Here is an 11906-nt window from a genome sequence, read left to right as displayed (position 1 = left end):
TAGGGTGCGGCTGTCTGGATCGGGGGCTGCTTCTGCAGAGTGTAATTGGAAAGGTGGGGGGAAGCAACAGCTGTACTTTGGGGGCCTGCGTTTGAGCTCATCTGAGTTACTGAGGTCCCCTAGCGGCTGGCAGAGGAGGCCCAGACTGTCCAAATTTGATAGTAAACGTGAAGAGACCACAAGACCAGGGTGGGAACCAGTCTCCGCCCGTCCCCAATCCATCCGGCTCACGCTCCCCACCCCACCCATCCCTAGTATCAGCAAGAAGCTGTTGTGATAAATAGATTATGAAGAAACAGGAGCCCGGACTAGAGAGACCATAGTGAGAATATAAAAGAAGAAAGATAATCTCTCTCAATCTTTTTAACTTTTGTAAGAGGCCTAATTTTTCCTTTTTTCCCCTCTTTTCTCTTTTATTTTTTCAACAACCTCTTGTCCAACTGACTAATTTTCTCTAGATGCCACTTTTTCCATTGTAGAATTACTTGTAAGAAAGAAAGGGGATTAAAAAAAAAGAGTTGGAAGCTGTCCTTTTGGACAAGATATTTAAAACCCTACTGTCCATCTTCCATCCTAAGTGGTCCCATCTTTCTAAAAGGAAATGCCTTCCATATTCTTCCTAAAAAAGCAAAAGCATAACAAAACAAAACTGGAAAACTGTTTCTTCTGCTTGAGACACAAGGGCCATTATCTTCCCACCTTTGGCCCCACTGATCCTTGACAGGATGTCCTGGACCTGCAGCCCAGATGAGGAAAGGTGGGGTGTGGGTGGGGGGTTGACTGACACACACAGCAAGTAGCCTCAAGGAACTTGGGGGTGGGGAAGGCTGCGCCCCAAGGCTTTGGTCCTATCCCCCGCCCCCCTTGCGTTTTTACTTAACACCCGATCACTTCCGTTGCAAATAAAAAATAAATAACAAACAGCTAAATTTAATTAGGGATAAGTAATAAAGTGACCTGGTTCTCGCTAACTGCGCTCCTGAGCCCTTCGCTGCCGGCCCTGGACTCAGTGGACGGAGCGGGAGATTCCCGCCCAGGGGAAGAGGTTCCCACCGAGGGCATGCGGTCGCGGGTGCCTTTGGATTCGTGTGTGCGAGGAGGCCAGAGAATCTCCTCCCCGCGCGGGAGCCCCGTTCCTCATTTCTAGCATTTTAAAAAAGGTCAAGAATACAGTGAATCCGGCTGGGGACTGCCGGCTGGGTGACGCGCCTCTGGCTAGACCGAATGGCACAGGCTGAGCCCGGGGATGCGGACAGGTGGGCACGGAGAAGGGTCCCTCGGCGCGGACTCGACTGCAGGAGCCGCGGCGCCGGGGGCGGGGGGCGTGTGCAGCTCGCGAGGGGGCCGGAGGACTTGACAGATCGCAGCGAAAGAAAACATTAAACCAAAACAAAACCCACCGATTCCCCACGTCGTTCAGCAAAGACATCGTGGGTGGAGCCAGCAGGGAGCGATTGAGTAGAATTCCGCGCGGCCGCCTCCGCCCACCCACCCCGCGCCCCCGGCCCTCGGCCCCCTGCCCTGCCAGCCCCCCGGGCTCGGCCCGCAGAAGAGGTCAGGGCGCAGCGAGCGCCTCCTCCCACCCGGGCTTCCCGAGTACTCGGCTCTGCTGCTCCGTAGTAAACAAAGTGTCGCCGCCGCCTCCACGCTGGTTTGCTTCCTAGCAATCAAAACACTGAGAAGGCGAGAGAATCACAGAAACACTCGAGAATTACCAGAAAATAATAGAGATCCAAAAAAAAAAAAAAAAAGGAGGTGAGTGTGTGAAAGAGAAAAACACCCCACTACCCCCCACCAGCCCACCGCCGCCTCCCCGTGGAAAACCGGGCCCCGCCCAGCACGGCGCCCACTGGCTGCCCGTGCGGCGGTGCCGCATGCCCATTGGCCGCGCGGCCTGTCGGTCAGGGGCGGGCCGGCGCGCGCGCCGCCGCGGGCGGGGGGCGGTAGCAGATCCCGTAAGTCGGGCGGCCTGGTAGTCGCAGCAGCCGCTGCCGCAGCCGCCACATTCAACAGGCAGCAGCGCAGCGGGCGGGCCGCTGGGGGAGAGCAAGCGGCCCGCGGCGTCCGTCCGTCCGTCCGTCCGTCCTTCCGTCCGTGGCCCTGTCAGCTGGAGCGCGGCGCAGGCTCTGCCCCGGCCCGGCGGCTCTGGCCAGCCGTCCAGTTAGTGCGGCGGACCCCGAGGAGCCTCGATGTGGATGGCCCCGCGAAGTTAAGTTCTGGGCTCGCGCTTCCACTCCGCCGCGCCTTCCTCCCAGTTTCCGTCCGCTCGCCGCACCGGCTTCGTTCCCCCAAATCTCGGACCGTCCCTTCGCGCCCCCTCCCCCTCCGCCCCCAGTGCTGCGTTCTCCCCCTCTTGGCTCTCCTGCGGCTGGGGGAGGGGCGGGGGTCACCATGGCCGAGGCGCCTCAGGTGGTGGAGATCGACCCGGACTTCGAGCCGCTGCCCCGGCCGCGCTCGTGCACCTGGCCGCTGCCCAGGCCGGAGTTTAGCCAGTCCAACTCGGCCACCTCCAGCCCGGCGCCGTCGGGCAGCGCGGCTGCCAACCCCGACGCCGCGGCAGGCCTGCCCTCGGCCTCGGCTGCCGCTGTCAGCGCCGACTTCATGAGCAACCTGAGCTTGCTGGAGGAGAGCGAGGACTTCCCGCAGGCGCCCGGCTCCGTGGCGGCGGCGGTGGCGGCGGCGGCCGCCGCGGCCGCCACCGGGGGGCTGTGCGGGGACTTCCAGGGCCCGGAGGCGGGCTGCCTGCACCCAGCGCCACCGCAGCCCCCGCCGCCCGGGCCGCTGTCGCAGCACCCGCCAGTGCCCCCCGCCGCCGGGCCGCTCGCGGGGCAGCCGCGCAAGAGCAGCTCGTCCCGCCGCAACGCGTGGGGCAACCTGTCCTACGCTGATCTCATCACCAAGGCCATCGAGAGCTCGGCGGAGAAGCGGCTCACGCTGTCGCAGATCTACGAGTGGATGGTCAAGAGCGTGCCCTACTTCAAGGATAAGGGTGACAGCAACAGCTCGGCGGGCTGGAAGGTGAGCGGCCTCGGCGCGCGGCCGGACCTTGGGGGCGCAGTGGGTCGGGCGAGGGCGCAGCTGTGCAGGTTTGCTCGGCCTGAAGGTGCGGAGCAGGAGTGCAGCGCGTTTCCAGGAGGGCGGGCGAGAAGCGGTGGTCGCGGTGGCCTCGCCCGGGTCCGGTCGGGGACGGCAGTAGGTGTGCGTGCGCGCCAGTCAGGAGTTCGCGTGGGACGCGGAAAGGGGCTCGTTGGGGAACTAAGTGAAGAAAGTGCGCCAAGAAGTGGACGTCAGAGCGGCCGAAAAGTTTGCCAGTGAAAGGAGAAAGGGGTTCGCTGGGAGCGGCAACCCCCGGCCCGCGCCGACTGCTTCGGCTGTCCCTTCCCTCCCGGACCTCCGCGGGGGGAGGGCGGGTTCTCTCCGGCCGCGCCGCGGAGCTGTTTCCGCCGGGCGCGGCGGGGGAGGGCGCGGCGAGGGGCCCCGCAGCCTCCCTGCCCCGGGACCGGGCTGCAGGTGGAGGGGACAGGCAGGGCGCGACCGGCCGGGGACGGTGAAGGGCCGGCCGGGCAGTTTCTGGAGGCGGTGCGCATTTTGCTTTGTTTTGGTTTTCTCCGGAGTGGCCTCGAGTGCCGGGGGCCCGGCGTCCCGAGCCCGAGGTGGTGCCTCCGACACGTGCGAAGGGGCGGCCACCGCCTGCGGAGCGCCGGCGCCTGGCCGCGCGGGGCGAGCTAAAGTTCAAGTGTGACCCTCGGCGGGGGCGGGCGCGGGCGGTGGCGGTGGCGGTGGCGGTGGGGTGGGAGGGGCCCCGGGCGCAGGAAGCCCGCGCCTTTAAAGGGCCAGCGCGTCGGGGCCGGGCGCCGTGGGGCCCGCGTTTCTCCATGCGGGGAAGCGCCCGAACTTGGTCTTGACCCTGGTAGGAGGCTTTTAGTTAGAAACACAGAGGCTGCCCTGAGGAGCCGGGGGCTGGGATGTGTGCGTCTTTTCTTGCCGTGCCACCCTATTCTTGAGCATGGAGGTCCAGATGAGGGAACAGGCGGGGGCTTTGCGACCAATGTTTTGAGGGAGTCGGAGTGGCGGTGCGCGTCGAGGGAGCGGTGCCTCGAAGGAGGATTTTTGCCATTTTTGCCTTCCAGAGCGTGGCCAGGAGAGACTTAGCGTGGGGGCAGGCACTTGCCGACTCCGAGGAGAAGGCCCGGGGGCCCTCGGCTCCGCGGAGGCTTCCCGGAGGCGGGGTCCAGTCGCGGCGCGGCCTCCCCAAGATGACAGTTTCTCACTGTCACCGGTGGCGGAATTGCTGTAAAGGCTGTCTAGTTGAGCTAAACACCTCCCTCTCCCTTTCTGAGACGGAGTCTCGCTCTGTCGCCAGGCTGGAGTACCGTGGCGCGATCTCGGCTCACTGCAACCTCCGACTCTCTGGTTCAAGCGATTCTCCTGTCTCAGCCTCCCGAGTAGCTGGGATTACAGGCACGAGCCACCACGTCCAGCTAATTTTTGTGTTTTTAGTAGAGACGGGGTTTCACCATGTTGGCCAGGATGTTCTGGATCTCCTGACCTCGTGATCCGCCCGCCTCGGCCTCCCAAAGTGCTGGGATTACAGGCGTGAGCCACCGTGCCCGGCCGAGCTAAACACCTTTTTAAACATACCTTTCCTCGCCTCTCATATTGGACTCTACAGCATAATAAAGATTGGTCTTTGCTGCGCAGTTGTTAACACCAAGGTTATTTTACATACAGTGTCATCCCTGTGGTTAATGCGTGTCAAAAAGGTTAAGTTACACCATACTGAAGTTCCTTTAGAAGGAGTTCAAGATTCATTTTATATTTTCCAAAGTGTGTTTTAGAGTAAGGGTATCACTTATCGCTTCATTACCAGGCATTACATGCAATTTTACCAAGTGTTTCAAAAAAGTAAAGTGCCTTCTTACCATTAAGCTCAGCATATATTCTATTAAGTCACAAAATCGAAATTGTCTGCCAAATCTTGTTTTACTTAACATTTGAATTTAAGTACTTGACTTACTTGCTCATCTATCAATTCCACTTCAGCTGTTAGAGTATTAGCCATTTAAAAAAAAATACTCCCCCCTTTTTTTGCATTCAAAGTACAGTGTGTACTTACACCATTCTTTAGTCCTTGGAAATGGATACAACCTACTTCAACTTGCTGGAGTGCCTTTCTTTAAAGATAAAGGCAGTGTTTTGGGATATTTTTAGTTTTGCGTCTCAAATGGCATTGTCAGAGTGTTAGTCTTAAACTAGGAATATGACTTACACTTTTTAAGATTTAGGTTTTTAAAAAATAGCTTCTGATGTTAAATCATCTTTACAACCATTTTTATCAGGTTCTTGTTCTGATTTTTAAAAAAATGCAAGAATAATTTAGTGTTTTTTTTTTTTTTTTTTTTTTTTTTTTTTTTTTTTTTTTTTTTTTTTTTACTTTATTTGCCAGAGCTAGGAGACCTGTTAAGTTATCTGTCTGAAATTGGAGGCCCTTGAGCAGCTACCAGTGGGAGCCTAATGGGGCTTTGCTTTGGAGTAGGCTGCCTTTCTCAAATGAGTAAATGTTTCAGGTGTAATGTCAGTTGGTTTAAGTCGGATTACAGCAAGTACATTTTCAGTTTGAGTAAAAGGGTATTTTAAGAAGAAAAGAAACAACCTGAGCTGTTCTAACTCATAACTAGTCTTTTGGTTAGTTTCATAAAAATGAGTTACTTGTTAAAACCAAGTTTCACTCTCAGATCTGAAAGACTCCTAAGAGTCATAAAAGAGAAATTTTACTCTGAATTTTAACTTAAATCCAGTTTTTAAATGCAAAGCAACCAAAACTTAACTGTTTTAGGACCGAGGAGAGGTTGCTTTGGAACAAAATATTTCCTGTGATTTACTACTGGAAATTAGGCTGAATCTTTAATTAAATAGTTTCTTGTGTGCTGCTTCCTGGGGCCTGCCTGAAAGTTTGAGTCATTTGCATAGGACAAACTAGTTGGAAAACTGTTAATGAATTCAAAAACTTTTAATGTCATTCTTTAGATAGTTAAGTGCTGGTTATATTTGAAGGATATGCATTTTGTGTTTGTGGGGATGGTATGTGAAATGTCTTACACTTGTTTTAATATTGGCTAGAATTTCTATAAGGTCACACACAAAGTGGAACCTAAGACTTTTGGAAAACCCGGGATCTTCTAAATCTAGTGCAGTATTTATAAATAGTGAAACTTCATTTCCATGACCTGTTTTCTCACATAGAAAGCCTTCTAAAGCTTGGGAAGTGGTATTTTGAACTCCGATTTTTTAAAATAAATGGCTGTTTTGAGTTGACTCTTGATATTATTTGGAACACTTTAGGTTAAAAGAATGACTTTGACTATACCACTTAACTCTTGTTAAATAAATTTTTAGATTGTTTTATTAGAGGTATCTTCTTTGATTTAAAGATAAATATCTTTTTTTTTTTTTTTTGAGGCAGAGTCTCACTCTGTCGCCCAGGCTGGAGAGCAGTGGTGCAATCTCGGCTCACTGCAACTTCCGCCTCCCAGGTTCAAGCAATTCTTCTGCCTCAGCCTCCCGAGTACCTGGGACTACTGGCATGTGCCACCACGCCTGGCTAATTTTTGTATTTTTAGTAGAGAGGGGGTTTCACCATATTGGCTTGGCTGGCCTCGAACTCCTGACCTCGTGATCCGCCCGCCTTGATCTCCTAAAGTGCAGGGATTACATGCGTAAGCCACCGTGCCTGGCCCCAAAGCTTTTTATTTTTAAGATAAATCTTTAATTGGGAGTGATGTTTCTTATTTGGCCTATGAGTTGACAGTGGATTTCCTTATGTTTTGAAATAAATATTTATTCTGTAATTTGGGTATAATCTGTAGGTGAGTAATTGAACCAGCCACAGAGATCCCATTAGAAAGATGGCTGCTTTTTTGTTGCATGATCACATTTGACTTAGAGAATCCTGGTGAGACCAAGTGGTTAGAGGATCTGAGACATCTTTCCTATTTCTGGATTGTCACTGAAATTACCTTAAAGAAAGCCTTGATAGGCTGGGCGTAGTGGCGCACCCCTGTAATCCCAGCTTTTTGGGAGGCTAAGGTGGGCGGATTGCCTGAGCTCAGGAGTTCAAGACCACTGTCGTGGACAACATGGTGAAACCTCATCTCTACTAAAATACAAAAAATCAGCCGGGTGTGGTGGCAGGTGCCTGTAGTCCCAGCTACTGGGGAGGCTGAGGCAGGAGAATCACTTGAACCTAGAAGGCAGAGGTTGCAGTGAGCCGAGATCACGCCACTGACCTCCAGCCTGGGCGACAGAGGGAGATCCTGTCTCCAAAAAAAGAAGAAGAAAGCCTTGATAATCCTGTATATGCACTTGGGGAAGCAATAATGAGGAAATAATTTAAAATGGATGAGGGGGTTATGCAGCTAAATGTAGCATCTTATTAAAGGCTGAAAGTTACCTGAATCTATTTGAGAGCTAAAACATTTTGTTCAGAAATTCCAAAATAGATGCCAAATTGGAATACTTAGTTTCAGACTCCCAAGAACTTTACTTTTTACACATGGTTTTGTGGCATGTCCGTGGTTGAGGGGATGGCGATAAGAGTGGCCTCTTTTTGAATGATTCTCATTTTTGTTGTTGTTGTTGTTTTTCTGAGACAGGGTCTCACTCTGTTGCCTAGGCTGGAGTGCAGTGGCTTGATCTCAGCTCACTGCAACCTCTGCCTGCCCCTGGCTCAAATGATCCTCCCACCTCAGCCTCCTGAGTAGTTGGGATTATCAGCACGAGCCACTGCTCATGGCCTAATTTTTTTTTTTTAAATTAGGTGACAGAACACTTGACAAGTGAAAATAAGGCATTTTAATTCTCATGTAAACTTGAAAAAAGTTAAAGGTCTTCAAGATCCCAAAATTGCTGAAAAGGTATCACATTAGCAGCAGACACATAAATTGCATGCTCCGCACACACAAAGAATCTTCTCCGAGGCGATATGAAATGGGATGTGGGGGAAGACTATTCAGTGGCAAGTTAGAATCCCTTGCAAACTGTAAACATATTGCCTGTCCTTGTGCTTCTAGCCCCTTCATCCAAGCATCTAAACTGCAATTTTGTGTTAGACTTTCTAAGATAGCAGCTGTATTTGGCTGGAATTTCTCTGGGGAAGCCTGAATGATTTGCATTTTTCTGGAACACTCTGCCCTTGGAAACTACCCAGTTCTCTGGCATCATGGGAATTTACCCAGCCATTTTTTTTGGCCTATATGTGCTGTAGCTTTGGGGCTTTTTGGGGATCCTCTTGGAAAGGCAGTGTAAATACCACATAGTGATTGGGGAAGGCAGAATTTTCAATTGTGTGGGAGTTGGTCTGCTTCCCTGCAGTTCAAGATTTGCCTTTGCCTTTGTAGCAACAACTTGCAGAGACTTGCCCAGCCCCCCAGGATCTCCCTGGGGTCATATAACCAACCACCTTTTCTTGGTGCATAAAGAATTCTGATGCTTCTAGTGGTGTTCCTCAGTTGTGAAACAGAAGACCACATGTACTTGAAAAAGTATGTATTTTGGTGCCTAAGAGATGTGCTGTGTACAAATAGTTCAAGTGTGGAAGACATCTTCCTCTTTGCCAGTTGCTGATGAGGATGAACAAAAATCAAGTCAGTGGCACAGAAATTCTTTTGTAGGTGTTACTACTTGTTATTTGTAGTCTTTTAAGGAACATACGAAACATGAAAAACACATTTTTGTACGTTGGCCATTTTATATGGTTCAGCCTTTTTAAAAACTTGCTTTATTCATTAGCATCCCAGTTTACTCCACTCCGTCTTCTCCCTGTGGTTTATCAACTTGTAGGTTAAGCACCACCAATAGTTGAATCTAGGGTTGACTTATTCTTGCCACTTGGCAGGCATTTGGGCTACTTTTTTTTTCTTTCATCCATTTTTGTAGTTTTGATAAAAACTAAAAAGGAAAACAAAAAAAGCAAGTTAGTTTTGATATTAAGCCAAATACTACTAAAAAGGTAAATCTGCAGCTCCTCATCATACAATTTAGTGAATTTTTACCTTCACTTATTACTTTAATAAGGGCATAAATTCAAAATGTGTCCTTTATTTCAAGCCATATTTATCACAGGAAAAAAAAATCAAGGGAGAGCTGTTTAGGGAATTAGCCTGTGTAGCCCCCAATTCTGGGTTTTGTTCTGATGATCCCTGAAGCTGGACTCTTTATGGGAGTTGGGGGTGTGTGTGTCTAAGTCTTCCTTTTCTTTTCTTTTTGAGATGGAGTCTTGCTCTGTCACCCAGGCTGGAGTGCAGTGGTGTGATCTCGGCCCCCTGCAACCTCTGCCTCCCAGGTTCAGGTGATTCTCCTGCCTCAGCCTCCCGAGTAGCTGGGATTACAGGCATGTGCTACCACACCCGGATAATTTTTGTATTTTTAGTAGAGACAGGGTTTCACCATGTTGGTCAGGCTGGTCTCGAACTCCTAACCTCGTGATCCGCCCACCTAAAGTGCTGAGATTACAGGCGTGAGCCACTGGGCCCAGCCTGTCTTCCTTTTTTTTTTCTTTTGTGAGATGGAGTCTTGCTCAGTGGTCAAGGCTGGAGTGCAGTGGTGCGATCTTGGCTCACTGCAAGCTCCGCCTCCCGGGTTCACGCTATTCTCCTGCCTCAGCCTCCTGAGTAGCTGGGACTACAGGCGGCCACCATCACGCCTGGCTAATTTTTTTTGTATTTTTAGTAGAGACAGGATTTCACCATGTTAGCCAGGATGGTCTCCATCTCCTGACCTTGTGATCCACCCGCCTCGGCCTCCCAATGTGCTAGGATTACAGGCGTGAGCCACGGCGCCCGGCCAAGTCTTCCTTTTCTTAGCTTTGCTTTGAGAAATCATTTCTTATCTTGGATTCCATTACAATGGTCCTCCTGCCATCTGGCTTCTCCAGTTGGTTCGCTTATTTTTCCTTCTCCTATCCTCATTCATAAGTATACCTCAGGACTAGTTGTGGACTTTTTCTCTGGTATTTTCTTAGGTAACTTACTCTCTGTTGCCTTGTGTATCCAGTTACCTAAAGGCTCTGGATGTCCCACTTTTATCTCAAATCCAGTATGTCTAAAACAGAACATACTGTATTTCCCCCTGCCCTCAGATGGCCCATTTCAAGGTCCCCAGTTGGGTTAATGGTCTAGTTAGTTCTTTCCCTAGTTTTCAAACCTTGGTGTCCTCTTGAGCACTCTCCTGGTGTTTAGTGTTCCCAAGTCTGTTAACTCTTCTTTCTCAGGGTCTGTTGAGACTTTCCGTTCCTACCCCCTAACCATTCCCCTAGTATTTCAGGCCTAGACGCTCCTGTCCCCAGAGCTTAGATCATCTTGAGCCCCGAAATTCAGCAGCTCTTGCTCAGTCTGCAAGGTTCAAGTCAGTTCACCAACTTCCAATCTTGGCTCCTACCCAGAGAAATTTTTGTCCTCTGAGTGAATATCTGGTAATCTTTTAATTCATGCTGCTGTGTATTATATGTAATTTAACTTTAATGTCTGTATGTCTTGGCTTCTCAGTTATATTGTAAATATGTTGTTAGGAAAAGAATTCTTTCTTGAAACATGGGTCTTTTATATTTCAGCTTCCTGTGTGTTGAGAATATCACAGTCTGTATCATGTGAGAATAATTTAAGAAGTAGTATAACTAAAGAACAGTGATTATTTTGTTTTCAACAGATTGTCAAAGTACTTTTTTTTCCGTTTATTTGTTGAATGATTACTGTGTACAAGATGTGCTAGGTGTTTTTGAGTGGTAGCAGTGACTCAAAACATAGATCCAGTAGGAAGACTAGATGCAACGTGTAAGTAATTATGATATACAGTGGGAAGAGTTAAGTGTCTTAGAGAAAAATGAAGTTCTGTATTGGCCGTTGAACCAGGCATTGAAAATGGGAGATTGGGCCTGGCACAGTGGGTCACGCCTGTAATCCCAGCAATTTGGGAGGCCAAGGTGGGCAGATCATTTGAGGTCGGGAGTTAGAAACCAGCTTGGCCAACATGGCAACACCCTGTCACTGCTAAAAATAGAAAAAATTAAGCGAGTGTGGTGGCGTGCATCTGTAGTCCCAGCTACTTGTGAGGCTGAGGCAGGAGAATTGCTTGAACTTGGGGCAGGGGGTTCGGGGGGCGGAGGTTGCGGTTAGCCGAGATCACGCCACTGTAGTCCAGCCTGGGCAACACAGCGAGACTCCCATCTGGGAAAAAAAAAAAAAAAAAGGATGGGAGATTGTTCCCTTACGATTTCGCTATGGAAATTTTCAAGCATTCAGCAAAGTTGGAAGAATTTCTACTACCTTTTCTACTAATGACATTTCATGATGCTTGCTTGGTCATATATCTGTGTAAATGCACATCTTTCTGTCCATTAGTTCATCTTATTTTCAAGATATATTTTTGGGATGGTGGACTGGCATTCATAAAGGTCTGAAAATATGGGAAGCATCAATTTCTCTGAGTGCGAGGTCAGGAGATCGAGACCATCCTGGCTAACACGGTGAAACCCCGTCTCTACTAAAAATACAGAAAAAAATTAGCCAGGTGTGGTGGTGGGCGCCTGTAGTCACAGCTACTTGGGAGGCCGAGGCGGGAGAATGGCGTGAATCCAGGAGGCAGGGCTTACAATGAGCCTAGATTGCGCCACTGCACTCCAGCCTGGGCGACAGAGAGAGACTTGGTCTCAAAAAAAAAAAAAAAAAAAAAAAAATTCTCAGAGTGATAGCCATATGAAATACACACACAGTTTGAAAAGTATAGGTAGGAAGGACATATTATGAAAATAACGCTGTGTTATAGACCAGATTTGTCAAATGATATCTTTGTTTTTGCCAAATAAGAAATTATGAAAATATGATTACATTAAAAAATTTTAAAATGCAACTACT

The 11906-nt window shown here is 49.6% G+C and overlaps 1 protein-coding gene across 1 annotated transcript in view; it reads left to right on the top strand.

Moving 5' to 3' along the window:
• The first annotated feature begins 1949 nt into the window (after positions 1-1949).
• FOXO1 (forkhead box O1) overlaps positions 1950-11906 on the top strand; it is a 110859-nt gene continuing 100902 nt past the window's right edge. The window contains exon 1 of the mRNA XM_002824200.6: positions 1950-3018. Coding sequence (XP_002824246.1) covers positions 2392-3018 — 627 coding nt within the window. The 5' untranslated portion in view covers positions 1950-2391. The remainder of the gene's footprint in view (positions 3019-11906) is intronic.

This window comes from Pongo abelii, chromosome 14 (genome assembly GCF_028885655.2).
Source record: "Pongo abelii isolate AG06213 chromosome 14, NHGRI_mPonAbe1-v2.0_pri, whole genome shotgun sequence".
Lineage (NCBI taxonomy): Eukaryota > Metazoa > Chordata > Mammalia > Primates > Hominidae > Pongo > Pongo abelii.
This window is presented reverse-complemented; position numbering and strand designations above follow the sequence as displayed.